At 51.8% G+C, this 17,924-nt stretch overlaps 2 protein-coding genes across 15 annotated transcripts in view; one reads left to right on the top strand and one right to left on the bottom strand.

Moving 5' to 3' along the window:
• Positions 1-2,638: 2,638 nt before the first annotated feature.
• On the bottom strand, positions 2,639-15,716 carry KLHL28 (kelch like family member 28). Of its 4 annotated transcripts, XR_004307343.2 has the most exons (6): positions 15,656-15,716; positions 11,989-12,887; positions 9,444-9,887; positions 6,993-7,201; positions 4,927-6,411; positions 2,639-4,554 (listed from the first exon to the last, which is right to left on the bottom strand). XR_004307343.2 is itself a non-coding variant. In XM_015865912.3 (5 exons), the coding sequence occupies exons 2-5, from the start codon at positions 12,885-12,887 to the stop codon at positions 6,248-6,250; spliced, it is 1,716 nt and encodes a 571-aa protein (XP_015721398.2). In that variant the 5' UTR covers positions 15,656-15,716; the 3' UTR covers positions 2,639-6,247. The 4 variants fall into 4 exon arrangements, 3 of the variants coding, with proteins under 3 accessions (XP_015721398.2, XP_085404008.1, XP_085404009.1); XM_015865912.3 differs by having other exon boundaries at positions 2,639-6,411; XM_085547882.1 differs by lacking the exon at positions 15,656-15,716 and adding an exon at positions 13,513-13,534 and having other exon boundaries at positions 2,639-6,411.
• Positions 15,717-16,006: 290 nt separating this feature from the next.
• Positions 16,007-17,924, top strand: part of TOGARAM1 (TOG array regulator of axonemal microtubules 1) — a 30,441-nt gene continuing 28,523 nt past the window's right edge. For 2 of the 11 annotated variants that reach the window (XM_015865905.3, XM_015865900.3), the window contains exon 1: positions 16,031-17,369. In XM_015865905.3, coding sequence (XP_015721391.2) covers positions 16,152-17,369 — 1,218 coding nt within the window. In that variant the 5' untranslated portion in view covers positions 16,031-16,151. Of the gene's footprint in view, positions 17,370-17,924 lie in introns of all 11 variants that reach the window. The other 9 variants (XM_085547876.1, XM_085547875.1, XM_085547878.1 and 6 more) reach the window with 8 other exon arrangements.

Here is a 17,924-nt window from a genome sequence, read left to right as displayed (position 1 = left end):
TGGGTCATAATCCTTATGCCACACATCTGGGATGTGAGGTGTCCCAGCTGTGGGCTGCCCCATAGAGCCTGGGTTGGTGGGACTGCAGCAACAGCAGCAGGTCTGAAGGCTCCAGGGAGAGCAAGGCTTTGTTTCCTAGCCGGGTATCAGCCTGAATGGAATGAGTTTAATCTGAATATCTGCAAACCCTCTGGGAAATTTATGCTAAATTTATAAAATATTATTATCTCCAGCTCTCTAAATTAATCTGCACAAATGAGGAAAGTGCTTTTTCATTTAGGACAACTCAAGGTTTCAAATAAATAGCACAGCAGATGGAAGCTGACAGTAGGTTCTGTAAGCACCTGTGTGTCCCTGGGTACAGAACTGGGCTCACAGGACCCCGTGGGGATGCACCGGGAGCCACAGAGCTGGGGCTGGGATGCTGCTGTGCAGCCCTGCAATGGGAGCAGCAGAGGGGGGGATGTGGCAGCAGGGCTGTAAACACCCTGACTTTGGTCAGGACAGCAGCTGAGAGCAGCACTGTGTCTGGGAGTGGAGCAAATGAGGCCAAGTGCAAGGTGCTGCTCTAGGGTTGGGGCTTTGGGGTCCCTTCCAACCCAACCACACTGTGACCTGTGATCTTCAACTTGTCTGCCTTGCCCTTGTGGAGCAGCTGCCGGGGCGTTCACCTGATGTGCTTTGCCACGGGTCTGAGATGGAAGAAATAAGACAAAAACCAGAGTCATCCCAGGGAAATGGGGAGCTGGAGGCAGTGGAGGTGACTGCTGCATGGGGCAGCCATCCTGCAGCCAGGGATAGAAGGGGTTGTACCCCACTCTGCCCTTGGGGGGTGGGAGAGCTCCCGGGCTCCCAGAGCCTTCACCTCATGCAGTGCATTGCTGGGCCTGCAAGCACAGCAGGAGATATGTGTGCAGATGGGGGGGGTTCTTCATCCTGCAGTGTTCAATGAGCACTGAGGGATTGGGCAGTGGAAACCCACATCCCCAGCACAATTAAATACCCGCTGCATCCCAGCACTTCCAGCAGGCTCAGCAAATCTCCGGAGCCCAGAGGTCTGGGGACTGAAATACAGATCCAAATTCGCAGCCCGAAGCTGTTAGTATTTGAGTTTCATCTCCAATTAAGCAAAGCACTCAGGCGTGCCCTTACCTCTGGCTCTCAAGTAACACCACCATCCTCCAGCAAAGCAATATCATTTCACGGCTTTTAAATGCACAGGACCAGAATTTCCAACAGCGTGGCCTCAGAACAGCCAGCTGTGTGCCTGCTGACAGCTCCTCACTGCACCCGGGGCACAACAGCTCATGGGAGCACAGTGTGCACAAGGCAGCAGCCCAGTGAGCCACAGGAAGGGGCAGCGGCTTCGAGCCCAGGCTCAGAGCTGGATGCCCAACCATCCACTTCATGTTCAGTTTGTTCTTTCATCACTTAAATAAAAGGACAGAAGCACTGCTGCCTAAGGAGAGGGAAGGTTTCAAGGCCAGGCTGGATGTGGCTCTGGGCAGCCTGGGCTGCTGGTTGGTGACCCTGCACACAGCAGGGGGTTGGGGCTGGATGAGCACTGTGGGCCTTTGCAGCCCAGGCTGCTCTCTGGTTCCGTGAAAGTAGATACCTGTCAGCCACAAAGAGTTCCAGTCAATAATTCAGCTTTAAAAATAATAGGTGTTTAACCAAATGCTAGAGCTCCAAAGGAAGGAGAGACTCCCATGGGACAGCATTCACAATACCAGGCTCATATCTGAGACCTCTTGCTCAGCACAGGACACTGTCTTCATGTTTGTGTTGCAGGGAAGCACTGAGCAGCTGGGGGAGCAACATGGTAAAAGCTGGGTGTGAGGAAGTGGTGGACAGGGAGCACTTGCTGGGCCTCAGTGTCCCCATCAGCCACTAACTCATAGAATCACAGCATGGCCTGGGTTGCAAAGGCCCACAGTGCTCATCCAGCTCCAACCCCCTGCTGTGTGCAGGGTCACCAACCAGCAGCCCAGGCTGCCCAGAGCCACATCCAGCCTGGCCTTGAATGCCTGCAGGGATGGGGCATCCACAGCCTCCTTGGGCAACCTGTTCCAGTGCGTCACCACCCTCTGGGGGAAAAACTTCCTCCTCAGATCCAACCTAAACCTCCCCTGTCTCAGTTTAACACCATTCCCCCTTGTCCTATCACTGCCCACCCTCACAGTCTCCATTTGGTAGAAGCGTGTGTCAGCACTGAGATGAAGCCAGCAAAAACCAAACCTGACCTCAGTGCCAAGTCTTATTTCTCTGCGTCAAACAGAGAGCGCAGCACCTGCTGACACCTCACACAGACCATCACACAAGGGGAGGTTACCACCCACAGCACAGACAACGATCCATCCAGCTGCCAACAGACATCACTGAGCTGCTAAACCCACTGACCCCAACAGATGTTTCTGGACACTGGTGTTTCTGAAGCTGGCAGGAGCTTCGCAGAGCACACAGCAAGCAGGAGCAGCACGTCTGTGTTGAGCACATTCAGCAGGTGGTGCTGTGGAAAATGGGAAGGGACAGATGAAAATGACGTTGCTGTTGCATTTGGGTGACATCCCACAGACATCACTATCACACGAGGAAAGAAAGGCAGCCACTGGTTTATGTTCAGCACCCAACAGAAGTGTGAAAGCAAGCTTTTCTCCAGGTTTATTTACTAAATTGCTTCACACTCAATGAAAGAGCTACAACAATCATTACAGAGCATTATCACAAGGGCCAACACATCGAGAGCATGGGCAAGGAAGGAGGATGCAAGTCACAGTTCATTTCCTGCTGGACTCAAAGAGCACGTTGTAAACAAGAACAGGACCAGGAAACTGCTGCTAAAGAAGGAGAGCACGTGAGAACACCTACGGACACAGAGCTACGGCAGCACTGCTCGCTCCTCACCACTGCGCTCCCGTGTTCTCTGTACAGTTATTCAATCCTGCTAAAAATCATCATTCTTGGGTTTGAAATACAGCACAGCGCATAAGGCAGAACAACAGCAATTATCACCCAGTTCTTTGCTTTTCGGTTAAATATCAGGAATTTAAGGCAAGCTGGGACATTTCGTGTTGTTTTAGATGATGGATGGGGACTTGCTGATGGCAGCTTCACCATGGTAATGTGCTGTCACCCAGTGATGGGGAACAGAGCGATGCTCGTGGGGCACACGTGGCCCCTGCAGCCCCAAGGAAACCTCCTGAAAGAAGGGCATTCCTGGCAGGAGAGGCAGGTATGAAGCTTATGGATGGATATCTGAGTGAAAACAGAACTGTGGGAGCTATGTACACACAACCTAGGGCCCATTTTGAAGTGCTTTACGGATCATTTGGAGTGATTACAAATAGAACCGGATGATAATTTGTAGCTGTGTGACATCTTGGTTGAAGGTCCTTAGATTTCCAGCTGCAAGACAGACCCGACGGCGGGAGCACTGCACCTGAGCTGCAGCTGTGAACAAGCTGCTGTGCCTGACTGTCCCATATCCACTTTGAGGCACAGGACAGCGAGTGCCTGAGCAGAATAAGGGCAGCGGGACACGAGCTGAGGCCTAAAGCTGAGGCCTAAAGCTGAGGCCTTGCTGTGCCCATGTCTACCCAACCAGCCCAACAGTTCATCCAACAGCAGCACGTTCCATCATGTGTTCTCCCCATTCCTGAGGCTGCAAACAAGGAGCATTGTTTATGCTGCTACCTTCAAGTCAAGCAATACTACACGACACGATTCAGGGTCAGTCTCTATCACCTAACTTAGTATTGCTACCGCTCAGGTAAACATAATACAACATCTTAAGACTTCAACTGTTCTGCCTTCCATTAGTGAAAGAAGTCTGCACTGAATAACCAACAGTATCACTTTTTGTTCTGATGACATCAAAGCGATTCCTGTCCCTCACAGCACCTTCTACTGCCACAAACTGCATTTCCTCACACATCCTGAGCGTGTTTCAAGCAAAGATGCACTAACATCTTCATTCCTGGGATGGTACTTCAGTACAGCACACACTGACCTGCACGGAACACCCCTATGCTTAGAGGCACACAGCTGACTTTAAGTAAGAACACTTTCCTCCTTAACATTAGATGGTTCCACAACTTCATGTCTTGACAGATATCAGAAAATATCACACCCAAGGGCTTCTGTGATGCTGTGAAGGACAAGAGCACACAAAGCACTCCCCTTGTGCACCCACCAGGACACGGCGGTGATCTGTGCAGACTGAAGCACCATCACTTCTCCCCAGTGCCCCAGCTGCCCGTCCTCTGCACTCCCACTCAGAGCAGCTACTCCCGTCCAGTTACACCATTACTGCTGCATAACCACAAACCCTCAGTGGGTCACATAAACTGCCCTGAAAACTCCTACGCTGTGAATTATTTGCTTGTAAAGTCCTGCTTAATTCTGCCAAACCTGAAGAGCCCGTGCAGGATTTGTGCAAGCATTGAGCTGGGTGAGCTGTGCTGTGAGGTGAAAGCTCCTGTGCTCCCTCGGCTGCTCAGATCTGAGCTTATGGAAGAACCAAGACCACCAGTGCTTGCCCAGCTGCAATTAGCTCTGCAAGGAGAAAATAAACAATAAATTAAGTGTACTCGGAGAACGCCTGCTATGCACACCTATAAAGAAATGGCTTTTAAAGCAACTGTTTTAAATATTATTGCACCTTCAAAACCAATACTACGTGGGCCTGGAAAACCAGGGGACACAAATGGGAACTGAACACGTTAGAACAGAAAGTAACCCGAGGCAGAACAGCTCCTAAGTACCTAAGGTCTGGCAACACAATCGAAACAGAAATTCAGGATAACCACAATCCCCAGTTCAAAGCTGGAGACAAACCCAACGGTGCTGAACTAGCTGGAAATGCTATGCACTCACCCATCTATTTGGAAATAACTGTTACTACCCACAGCATCAGCTTCCCTTTACCTGCCTGCACTGCCACCAGGCTTGGAGCCATCACACAGTTGTCACCTGGTGCTACAGCAGCACTGAGCCCAGCACTGCGCTCACCAGCACCGCAACCCGGGGCTGTTCAGGGCAAGAACCCGATCTTACTGCTCCACATGAACGTATTATGTATTTGTGAGAACAAGAAACAGATCTGCTGGAAAAAAAAAAGCAAAGGTAACACACAGAGCTCATTCACTACATTGTGTTACTCCGGACAGTTTCCATAGGCACAAATATCTCAAGTGAGTCAGAAGGAAACCCAGCAGCACAAGCACAGGCACCGTGCTCCCTGCACAGCGCACTGACAGCACGGACAGACACAGCAGCAGGCACACAGCCAGCACCACTCACATCCCTGCACTAGGAGAAAGGGACCATACATTCCTTTAGAAAGGGAATTAGTAGGGAATACAGACACACGTGTGCTCTGGAGAAGTGTGGGACTGATTGTTTTCTGAGTATTTATTTTATGTCATGCTACAAGTGCTGCTGTGACATTTTCCAGTGTGTTACTGCTGTCATTTCTCTCTGCATCTCGACTGAAACCACACAGCAGAGCAGCAAGGCTGAGTCCCCACCTCTGGTACCCATCTGTCCATGACAGAGAAATACATGGGACAGAACGGGACTTCATCAGATCACAGCTTTTTGTTACGAGGCAATAAACGTGCCTTGCAAATTTCTTCAAGCAGTTCCTACTTGTCCCAGCCCTCCTACCAGCAGGCAGGTCACAAAGGAGAGCATACAGGCAACAGACTATGGCATTTATTATTTACAGACCTTGAGATACAGAAACAAGGCAGCCCTTTAGTTACTGTTCATAAAAAAATTATGAAGCACTGGCATTTTCTTAATATGAAGACACAACCAGGCAGTCATCAGCAGAACCCAAGCACACAGCACACACATACGGCTCTCACCCCAAGCACAGTAAACTTCATGTTTCTTAGTAGGCAGGAGGGAGAGAAAAGCTCTAGAAAGTGAAAGGGTCAGACAGACAGTGAGTGTCCTAACCACGTCCTAGGCATGTACAGTACTCGTTAAAGTTCCCTGCCTGTAACAGATGCTACCCAAGCCCAGCTGCTGGTGAGCTTCCCACTCCTGCTGCCCGTGGCACTGAAGTAATAAGGCCAGCAGCCAAGAGGAAACGATTCCTTCCTCACTTCAACCACAACTCCACCACATTCCCGCAACTTTCCAGCTCCAGAAAACGCAGCACATGGTCTCCAGTGGCAGGTTTATCTTCAACCAGATCAAGTTCCATCTTCGCAACAGGTCCATGAAGTCCTGCTCGTCATCAAAGTGCAGTCAAACCAAAATTGCAGCGGCAGTACATCATACCAGCAGAGTCCAGCCAGGTATCTGAGATGGGGTCATACTTCTGTACAGTGTTCAGGTAGGATGACCCTGAATGACCGCCAACTACATAAAGGTAGTTATCAATTACAGCTGCTCCCACTCCTGTTGAAAAGAGAAAAGGTTAGTCAATCACTCAGCACAGAACTAAGGAGTATTTCTGCTCCCACTTGAGACCCCACTGGCAGCTCCTCATAAGGCAGAGCAGACAAAGCCCACCCAACCTCTCCCACTTTGGCCCAGCTTTAAGGAAAATGGATGCAAAAGGAGAGTCATTCTCTCTACGGATGCTAACTCTCCTTTTCAGCTCCACTCACACCCCTTCCGAAGGCAAAGCAACACTCCAGAGGCAGGCAGCACAGATGATGTGTTATGGAGCCTCAACATAAAATGGAAGAATGACCACAGAATTGCTGATATTAATTCAAAATTAACAGAAAAAAGAAGTACTATTTCAAGTTCTATCTCGTACCACTCACTATTAACAAAAACAGATTGGACTTCAAATACTTATTCTTGTACAGAATTGATTAAGCAATCTGTGACCCAGTTCAGAGATGAAGATCGATGCCCTGCAACCAAATCCCTGTGAGCCAAACTTAGCTCAGCTTCTACCAGGCCAAACAGCGCCTTACTTCTGAAAGAGCAGCCCACTGAAGTGCTGCGAGTTGCAGATGTCCCCCTACCTGTTCTGGGCTCCTTCATGGGTCGGCACACAGTCCACTGGTTCTGGTGGGGGTCGTACCTCTCAATGCTCGATAAGTGGGACACACCATTGTGCCCACCTACCACGAAAATGAAGCCCAGCATGACACCAACACCAAAGTTTATTCGTTTATCAGCCATCGAAGCTACCGTCTCCCAAGAGTTTTTACTTGGATCGTAGCGTTCCATGCTGCAAAAACAAACAAACAATTTGTGAGGCTTGGATTTTAGCGCCATCCACATCTATGAGAAACTCATCTAGTTGTGCCTGTCAGGAGTACCGTAACACAATGAAAAGCACTCGAGCTGGTGGAAAATGCTGTAGCTTGGTTCCTTTCTACTACCCAAGGGCAGCACACAAAGCTGAACGCAGAGCTATCACCTCAAGGGTCCCTTCCACAACACACAGCTCATGCAGCTGGAGCTCCTCCAGAAAGCACTGCCAGAAAGCACTTCCAAGGCTCCGAGATGGCAATAGCAGCTCAGCCATCTCTCTGATGCTCTCACTTCCCCACCATGCGTCTTCAGGTTACATCTCGAAACAAAGTATGATTGTTCAAAGCCGAGTTCAGAACACAAAGCTCCTTCAAAGTTGACTGCTGCTTTTTATAAGAAAATGAAACGTGTGAAAAACTGAACCAAATGTAGATGTGAAGTGTTTCTATTTGGGTAACGCATCAGAAATTCCTTCAGGCATCCCTGAAAATAACAGAGGCAAAAAAAAACCCAACCACATGGAGAGCACATCCCTCAGGAAAGCAGTAAAGGGGCTGCTATCAGAGCACAAAGGACAGAAGAGACCTTTGGGATAAAATAGAAATTATCAGCATCATTTTATTAACCACTGGATCTGTACAGACCGTCACCCAAATGCTCCTCGTATGTGGCCAGCCCCATCCACAGTGCACAAGGGAGGCAGAAGAGAGAAAATCAGAAGCACTAAAGAGTAGGAGAAAAGGGGCTTAATTACACAGCAGTCAGCTTGCTTTTAACACTAGAACCTGTATGAGCCTTGTGACCGCATGGCACGACATGTCAGCTGCATCCCCAGATAATCAATACAAACAAAGCTATTCAATAAAGACTAACTAAAATTGTAAAAGGCAGCTGATGAGGTATCCATCCATTTGATAACTAGCAGGAAGTGCAGGCAATTCCTTTCTGACCGAGGAACAGAGCAGATGCTGCACAAAGACACCACAGAATTGATGTTAGAGCTTTCCCCTTCAAAGACACCGACACGATGAAGATGTTTCCTGCTACTCGATGAAGGTGTTTCCTGCTACTCCACCGCTCAGTTCTGCATGTTGTGAAATGCAAAGCTGAGTTTCCCTTTCAAAGGCAGACATTCACCCCGAGCACCCATCTGTCATGAATAGACTGTCCTCAGCAAGGTCTTGCTTACCCTCCTTTTTAAGCAGTCTGTGCAACAAGGTTAGAACCATACTAAGTAGTGTAACCTACTGATGCTACATATCTCTTTAACTTAGAGTACTCTTTGCCTTTTCCAAGTGAAAACTATTCAGTTACATCTCCCTGTTTAGGAACCAATCTTCTGCTTCACAAACTACTGTTCATAAATGCATACAAAGTGTGAGGAATCCAATTAACGTGTAGTGCCACGTCATCATACCATTCTGTCAAATAATCGGTGCTTCCCCTCTTAGAAGCAAGATTTCATGTTCTCTCTGCACTCAGCTCCTCAGGCTTGTTGTTTATTAATTTGCTTCCCAGAGGAACATATGGCTGATTTGTTCCCAGTTCTAATGAAGAGTACAAGTTACTGCTTTGCATAACTAAATACCCCAGACTACCCACGCGAAACAACGTGGAACAGAACAATTAAAGAACATGCTGGTACAAAAAAAAAAATGTCTGTGAATGTAAGGTATATTGAGCATGAGAAAAACCCCATTCATTTCTAAGGAGTATTTTAAATGTCAGAATTAACCTCACGTCCTGGCGCCGTGCAGCCCTGAGGGTTACCTGGGGCACTGGTGCAGTGCTGTGGCTCAGCAGGGCTCTCCTGGGGGCTGTACCTGCTGCTGGGCCCCACTGACAAAGGAGCTGCCACGGGGCAGAGCAAACCAGCCCACAGCATTTCTCTGGGACATCCAGGCTGTGGATCCTCAGGGTCAGGCACCCTGCACTCCCTGGCTCAGCAGAACACACGTATGCATTTGACTTCATTGTCTTCCCTTCTCAGGGATTTTTGAGAACACACACATCTTTGTGTTCCAGCTGGGAGAAGTTCAAACACAGAGTTCCCAGCTGAATTGCTGACTGATGCTGCAGAAGGATTAATGAGGCCCGCTGCGGATTAACACCGATTTATCTCAGAATATTTTAACTGGCTGCCGAATACAAGCTTAAAAGTGCATTCTGCTGATTTCCAACTTATGGCATCAAGCTACGACACGAGAATCACATACCTGTTCATATGGGCAGGACCATAACCACCAATGGCATATATCATTCCATCTAAAACAGCTGCAGCAAAACAACTTCTCGTTTTGTTCATAGGGGCCACTAGCTGCCACTCCTTAACTTTAGGAATGTATTTCTCTACAGTCCGTAAGTACGACTGCCCATCGTAGCCCCCGAGGGCATAGAGCTCTCCTGCCAGCACCACCACTCCCAGCGTGCTGCGGCTCTCAAACATCCTCTCCAGAGACGTCCAGGTGTTCGTGTCAGGGTCCCAGCACTCCACCGAGTTCTCGTGCTTCCTGTAGCTGATGCCTTGACACACATGGGTTGCAATCCCTCCTACAACATAGATTTTCTGGTCTAGGACACATATTCCAAATTCATAGCGGGGAATGCTAAGAGGTGCCAGGCCTATCCAGGAATCGTTCTGGGGAAAATACATTTCAACACTGAAACAGAGAAAAAGAAAGGTTATGTGAGCAAACCTAACTTATGAAGCTCTGCTGTGTGCAAATGAGCAACAAGGAACGCAGTCTTAAGTGCATGCATCATAGTTCTCATCCCACTTCAGCTGTTCCTTCCAAGGGCCTGGTCATAAGCTAAACCAAAGAGCAAAAGCACACAGCTGTGCAGAGACATGGTGGGAAGTCAGAGCACCAAATCTGAGACCTGAAAGAATGGATTTTGAAAGTACAAAACAGACTGAGAAGGCACAAAGCATCACGGACAGCATGAGGACAAACAGCAGGGTGCTGTGCAGCTCTGGGAAGCAGGGTGAGCTGCAAGATACAAACCAAAGGGTTAGGAGAGTAAAATGAAAACAACCAAGCAACCAGAAACCAAACAGCCACTCAGAATGACCATGGAGATGAGAGAGACAAAAAGGGTGAGAGGTACAAACATGGACATGTACACGCATTTAGAAAGTATGGTTTGTAGTTTGTGATTGTACACTGCTGCCTAAGGAGAGGGAAGGTTTCAAGGCCAGGCTGGATGTGGCTCTGGGCAGCCTGGGCTGCTGGTTGGTGACCCTGCACACAGCAGGGGGTTGGAGCTGGATGAGCACTGTGGGCCTTTGCAGCCCAGGCCATTCCGTGATGCTAATATATATGACTGACAGCACACCAGCTCTTCATTGCAGTGGCCCAAGCAGGAAAAAGCAGCAGTAAACTGAATCCAAGAAACTCTGTTATTATGAAGCAGGAGCTAACGGGAGCAAAAAAACCCATAATTTAAAAAATAAATAAATCAGCCTTTTTGCACGGAGAAACGAAAAGCAAAAACAGCACCGTGGCAGAAGGGTTTCCTACTTCACATTTTAGCTGTAGGAAAATCAGGTACCTAAATTATTAGGGAAGATTTTTAACTGATATAAGACTTTTTTTGCCAAGAAAAAATCTTGAAGTATGAATGGAAGTATCAGTTCATGAGAGACTAATATGAATCATAAATTAACAAGTGAGAGGAGTTCTGGTATGCAGGAACACACAGTTCAAACAGCATTTTTGGTTAACAACAAAGTATCCTGAAGCACACCAGTATGTGACATTGTTAAAAGGGTTTAAGAACCTGTGGAAGAAACAGAGCTGAGGTGCACCAGAGGACTGTCATTCCCTTCACCAAACAGATTTGGCATTCAACACTCCCACCACCCTTTTTTCTTTAAAAACACAACCCTGTCCCAACACCCCAATTCCCAGTTCATTGTTGACACCCACTGATCAGGAAAGCAAACTGTAGGTAACTTTCACAACACCTTTAACTGCTCTTAAGTGTGCGCCCATATGTACAAGCACTGAACTGCTGCAAAAAAAAGAGTAACTCAGTAAAATATCCCAGCGCCCAGATCCAGGGCCAGCGCAGGCAGCCCGCCTTAACACAGGGAACACTGACTGCACTGATAAAGGTAAATCAGCATCACAGCAGCGCATGTACAATACACATACACATAGGAACACTCACAGTTGAGCTGCCACTTCTGGAAATGTCAGCACGGTGCTGAAAGGAAGCCCAGGTACACCAGGATGGAACCATACGAAAGCTGTTTCTGTTATGTTCCTTTTGCTGCTGTGACCAGCTTCAGCGAGGCAACAAACCTCTAATCTGAAGGGGATGCTTAATTTGAGAACTGGGTAAAAAACGACCGGCTCAGTAGCAGACCAAAGGTATGACTGCACAGTGATTAAGAACTTAACACTGCTGGGAACCTCAGCTTTTCCTCTGAGTTAGCCTCAATTCCAAGGGCTCCTGAGTTATTAGTAGTGTACAAACTGAAAATAGCTACCTTTATTAACCTAATGCAGAGTGAAAGAGATTTTGTAACTATTTGTACTGGTACAAACAAAGCCTCATAACTGTGAGGACTACACGTAGAAACCAAGAAGCACTTTGAACTCACTGCTCGTCCTCACTACAAGAAAACTCCCGAGGAAAGCAGTAACCACACCTCTGCAAACACAGCTCCTCAGTGCTTGTCTTGACATGGGGTGACAAAGAACACACATGAGCACCGTGCCACCCAACTGCTGCAGCAGCTCTGTCTGCTATTACCTTTCTAAACACGCAAACAGCCCAGCTTTTCCTCCTACAGCACACAGAACTTTAGGAGCACAGCGAGGGCGCGTCATCAGCATGGTCTGGTGGGAAAGTCTGTGTTCAGGCATGAAGTGATATTTTAGAGCTTCGTTTAGAAGGTGTTTACAGGTATGGTCATCACGGATGAGATGGTTTGCTTCGTACAGCCTTGTGAGGAACTTCACACTCAGCAGCGGCAGTCGGACGCAGTGCAGCAGCTGTGCTAAGTACTTCTGTCGCTCCTGAACATCATATTTGATCCAGGACTCCAGTGCATAAAAAACCGTTTCTTCTGACACGACATTCAAGCAGTCATTGGAAACTATTTCATCCAATTCAGAATGCGTAAGCTCAAAGAATTCTTCAGTCTGACAAACATCTTCGAAGTTCTGACAGATGTACTTGTTAGCAGCCAGGTACAGGTCGTGGCAGCCATAGGTCTCTGCAAATCGAGATATCCCAATGCAGTTGCCAGGGTCGAGCTGGCTCTCCAGAAAGGCGCAGCACTCCTTCACCACCAGCTTGATTTGGAGAAGGTTTGCAGCTGGAAGAAGCGACTCCACGGTGTCCTGTGAGATGAACACGGTTCCTGTGTAGGCATACTCCACAATGGCCTGCAGGGCCGCTTCGTCAACGCACTGAAACTCTACCTCTGAATTTTCCTTCTCAGAAAGGTTCCCGGTGAACATGGCTTTGAAGTACGGACTGATGCTGGCGAGCACCACTTTGTGGGCATGGATCTTGACATCGCCAACTCGAAGGATAATGTCACACAGCTCGTGATGCTGGCGAAGGAGGTTCAGGCCTTGCAGAAGCTGTTCAGAATGCAAGTGGGTTAGGTTGGCAAGCATGTAGCTTGGAGACGACTGGTCCATCTGTGACAAACAGAATTTTTGAGGCATTACTCAGGGTTTCATTCTCAGCTGTTTTATTACTCATATTACACAGACGTGCCACATGTAACATTTAGAAATTACTTTTCCATTTATGTTTTTATCTAAATTAGTGCATTACATTGCAATTTACCTCTCAGACTCTCATGCTCTATGCTTTTAGATACACGTTAAACTTAGGACAAGTACTAATTAACAGTGTATGCCATACGAACCATTTATTGAAAAATACACAAACGTTTTTTCCTTCTGGAATAAAATGCAAACTTCTAAATGCATGAAGGGGTTCTACATCACATATTCAAGAGAACAGCACAGAGATCAGAATAAAATAGAGAGCCCTGGGGCCGTGCACCTGGAGGAGAGAAGGCAGACGGGATCTGAGCAGTGCTGATCCATATCTGCAGCGTGGAACTGGGGGATGGGGCTGGGCTCTGTTCCATAGTGCCCTGCACCAAAACAAGGGGCACTGGGCACATACTGGAGCCCAGGGAGTTCCATATGACCGTGAGGAAGAACTCTGTGCTGTGAAGGTGGCAGAGCCCTGGCACAGCTACCCTGAGTAGTGCAGGAGTCTCGCTATCTGGAGGTATCCAAACCCACTTACACAATCTGTGTGTAACTGCTGTAGGGGGACTGGACTGGCAGAGCTCCAGAGGTCACTTCCAACCCCTATGGTTCTGTAAAATAAAGAACTGACTCATTTGAGACAAAGTTAAAACTTCCTAAGCTAGTTTGTGCTCCTTGCCTCAAGCCATCCCTGCTGCATCTCACCCCAAGCAGTGCTGCATAACACTCCAGTGCTCAGGAGGCACACAGCCCCACAACCCCTGCTCCACACAGATCAGAACAGCCCCTCCCTTGTCACAAAGCACAGAAAGAAAGGCACAGGCTGTGGGACACTGGACTGCAGGAAAGGGTGTGTGTGAGCAGGGCTGCTGAGCTCTGAATGGGCAGGGGAGCACAGCAGAAGGGAGACCCTCAGCTCACCCCGAGGGGGACTTTGCAACAAGAACTCCCCAGCAAGAACACTGCTGCTCTATGAGGTCAAGTCAGGGCACCCAGCACCAGCAAAAGAGGACAACAAAGTGTGAAGTGTCTTTAGCACAGGTCCTGTGAAAAGTGGCTGTGAAGAGCAGGCTCCGGGGACACCTCATTGCTCTCTACAACACTCTGAAAGGAGGTGGTGGTGAGGTGGGGATTGGCCTCTGCTCCAGGTAACAGTAAAAGGATGAGAGGTGATGGCTTCATGTTGCACCAGGAAAGGTTCAGGTTGGATATTAGGAAACATTTATTCTCTGACAGAACAGCGATGTGCTGGCACAGACTGTGCAGGGAGCAGGGGGGACACTTGTTCCCAAAGGTGAAAGGTGCCATGGAGATGTGGCACTGAGGGACACGGTCTGTGCTGTGTTGGGATGGCGCTGGACTCGCATTTTGGTGGTCTTTTCCAGACTCAATGATTCGAGGATTCTAAGCAGTGCAACAAGGAGAGGTGCTCTGCAGCACAGCCCACACAACTGCGGGGGAGCACAAAGCGCCCTGGGCTCTGCCACTGCCTCCACCTCTCCCCAGGCTGCAGGCACAGGGCAGAGAGAAGGAAGCTGCCGCCCACAGCTCACACAGCCCCCAAGCACTCATTGCTGGGAGTTTTCCTTTCCATTGTGACACCTGACAGCCCCACATAACCACGATACCTGCTCTAATTTCAGCTTCATTAACATTCGGGTGGTGCTGCCCACCACTGAGAGCTGCAGGAGCTCCTCAGTTCTCATGCACTGAATTGTTACAGCGGTGAGAGGGTGGAGGGCGTCAATACATTGACATGCAGGACAGCCAGGGAACATCACATTGTTCTGCAGGGAACATCACTGCCAGCCAATTTCTGAACTGAAAAGCTGATCTAACTTCTTTATTCACTAGACTATGCAAGCCTTCAAAGTGCATTTCCTTCACTCATTATTAAGAAGTTCATCATCTCCATAGCTCCTTAACTGGCACCTGATTTGTACGAGCCCACTTACGAACTGCTGCATGTGAAAGAATAAAATAAACCAGCAGCTTCTAAATACAGAATGTAACAGCAGCGCTGACAAAATGAAGGCTGCACGGCAGGACAGGAGCTGTGCCCTGCTCAGCGATGGGAGGGAGCTCAGCTCTTATTATGGGTCTGTGCTGGACACAATCAACACAGAGTTATCGGTAAGGTTGGAGCAGAGCTCTGCGGGCACCGGGCAGCAGGATGGGAGCGTGCTGTGAGCTGCAGCCCGGCCCGGATGAGCACAGTGCGGTACCGCACAGCAGAACCGGGACACCGGGCAGTACCGGGACACACACCGGGCTGTACCGGGACACGCACCGGGCTGTGCCGGGACACGCACCGGGCAGTGCCGGGACACGCACCGGGCTGTGCCGGGACACGCACCGGGCTGTGCCGGGACACGCACCGGGCTGTGCCGGGACACGCACCGGACAGTGCCGGGACACACACCGGACAGTGCCGGGACACACCCCGTGCCGTCCCGCAGCGTAGCGCTATCTTTGCCAGCTGCCAAGCATCGCACCCTCAGGCCGTGCGCAGGCGGCTCCCAGCGCTCAGGCCGGGCTGCGGGAGGCCCCGGCCGAGCCCGACGCGGGCAGCCCCCCCCAGCACGGCACCGCCCGGCCCACAGCACAGCACAGCACAGCACAGCACAGCACAGAGCACAGCACACAGCGCACAGCCCGTCCCGTCCCGTCCGGTCCCTCACCTGCAGTCCCGCCGTGTTCCCGTGCCGTCTCTCCTGTGGCACAGCGGTGCCCGGCGGCCTCACGCGTCACTTCCGGGCGCCGCCGCCTCACGCAGCGTCGCGCACGCGCAGTGCGGCGGGTCGGGCCGGGCCGTACCACAGAGCGGGGCCGGGGGGTGCGGGACATAGAGCGGGGGATGGAGCAGGGCAAGGCGCAATGTGAGCGCCGTGTGTCCGCCGTGTGTCCGCACCCGCCACACGATCCCGCGGCCCCGTCCGTGTGCGCACGATCTCCCGGTGCTTCCTCCCGCTCCTCTTCTCTCTCTTTCCCCCGGCGGTGACATCCCGCACCGCTCCCCCCACGCCGCTCGGTGACATGGTCTGTTCCGCGCATGCGCGGTGCGGGCCGTGCCGGGCCCTGGTGACGGCGTTGTTGTGGCGGCGTTGCCGGGTGGTTCGGTTCGGTTCGGTTCGGTTCCGTTCCGTTCCGTTCCGTTCCGTTCGGTTCCCGCCGCCCATGGCCGTGGCTCTGGGCCCGGCCCCGCCTCCTCCCGCTATCTCCATGGAGCGGCCGCCGGGCCCGGAGCTCGGCGCGGCGGGGGACGGTCCCGGTCGCCCGTCGGGACGGCGGCGCGGAGCTGCGGTGCCCGTGGAGCCGGCGCTGAGCCTGGCCTGGCAGCCGGCCGGGCACCACGAGCCACAGGGCGGCGGCTCCGAGGAGCGGCCGGGGCTGGTTCCCGCCGAGCTGCACGGGCGGCTGCTGGGCCAGGGCGACCCCAGGGAGCGCACGCGGGCGGTGGAGGAGCTGCAGCGGCTGCTGGGCGCGCTCAGTCCGGCCGCGGTGGCCTCGGCTCCCGGCCCGGCGCTGCTGGCGCTGCTGGGGCTGCTGTGCGCGCTGCTGGACGACGCCAACCTGGCGGTGGTGCTGGGCGCCGTGGAGGCCGCTCGGCTGCTGGCGCTGCGGCTGGGCGCCCGGCTGCGAGCCTTCCTGGGCCCGCTGGTGGCGGCCGCGGCCAAAGGGCTGGGCGACCCGCGGGCCGCGTTGAGGCGGCGCTGCCACCGGCTGCTGCGGCGGCTGATGGAGGCGGCCGGGCCGCGCCGCGTGCTGGGGCTGCTGCTGCGGAACGAGAACGTGCGGCACCGCAACGCCCGAGTGCGCGAGGAGGTGGTGGCGGCCTGTATCGCCGCCATGCTCACGTACCCCGGCCGGGAGCTGGACCTGGGCCGCATGGCGTTCGGCCTCGCCCCGGCGCTGCTGGACGGGAAGCGCAGAGTGCGGCACGCAGCGCTGGAAGCGTTCGCATTGTTGGCGTCCGTCATGGGACCCGGGAAGAGCGGGCTCCTGTTCGAGGCGGTGGACGCGATGGAACTGGAGGAAGACGGGGACGGGGTGATGCACGCGGTGCAGGCCAGGCTGGCCAGGAAGAGCCTGCCCCGGCTGGGGGAGCACGGCGCCGTGCAGTACGCGCTGCCGATGCCTTCGTGCGCACAGGGCTGCGGGGCGCCACGCGGGGCCGACACCGAGTGGCTGCTGGGCGGCAGCAGGACGCAGAGTGCGCAGAGCTGCGGGTCACACCACGGGGATACGGCACAGAGCAACGGCTCACCCGGCGTGACGGCACGGAGAGTCCTCAGTGCTGGGAAAGGGAAGAACAAACTGCCCTGGGAGTGTGAGCGCGGCGGAGACGAGGAAGGTGGAGCAGGAGATGTGCCTTTCACTAAGGGTGTGGAGCAGGTACGTGCCGCTGGCCCTGCAGGCTGCTTTATCTAAGGGGGTGTTCTGTAAGAGGATGGGAAAGTTTCCATAGGTTTGCAAAGCAACGTTTCTCTGAGGTGTTTCTGAGGTATGGCTCGTGCTGCTGATGGGTGCACAACGTTCTCTGTGGACTGACTTGTACGTTGATGTGGGACGCCCAATCTAAGTGCTCCAAGTGTCAGATTTAACATCAGGACAAAACAGACACCTTAATGTGCATAGGAAATGTTACTGCTGAGATGTGCTGTGCTCACTGGGCGCTTCCAACATCCCGCCCTGGTCACCCCTGACTGTGGCTGGCAAAAGCCTGGGGAGATTCTGTGTGTGTAGCTGAGAGCACCTGATGGACTGCTGAGAACTGGGTCTGATAGGGAGAAAACTGACAGATGGCTTCAGTTCAGGCTCTGGAGGCAGAGCTCCAGCATGTGACTGAAGTCAGTGCTTTTGGGCAGTGCACCTGTACTGAACTCTGTGGGTTGCCATGTGTGTATGTGGCCCGTGTTCCACATACTCCTCATAGCGATTTGACCAGGA

The sequence above is a fragment of the Coturnix japonica genome, chromosome 5 (assembly GCF_054131305.1).
Source record: "Coturnix japonica strain WE chromosome 5, WE-NBRP24, whole genome shotgun sequence".
In the NCBI taxonomy this organism is placed as follows: Eukaryota; Metazoa; Chordata; class Aves; order Galliformes; family Phasianidae; genus Coturnix; species Coturnix japonica.
The sequence above is the reverse complement of the archived record's forward strand: the minus strand, read 5'-3'. Positions and strand labels throughout refer to the sequence as shown.

What these genes read in the sequence shown, in the direction of transcription:
- KLHL28 (XM_015865912.3), bottom strand. Translation starts at nt 12,887, where the DNA reads ATGGACCAGTCGTCTCCAAGCTACATGCTTGCCAACCTAACCCACTTG. An exon ending in CTGTTTGCGTGTTTAGAAAG is followed by an intron (nt 9,888 to 11,988) that starts GTAATAGCAGAC and finishes TCTCTGTTTCAG; the next exon opens with TGTTGAAATGTATTTTCCCC. An exon ending in CATGAAGGAGCCCAGAACAG is followed by an intron (nt 6,412 to 6,992) that starts GTAGGGGGACAT and finishes TCTTTTCAACAG; the next exon opens with GAGTGGGAGCAGCTGTAATT.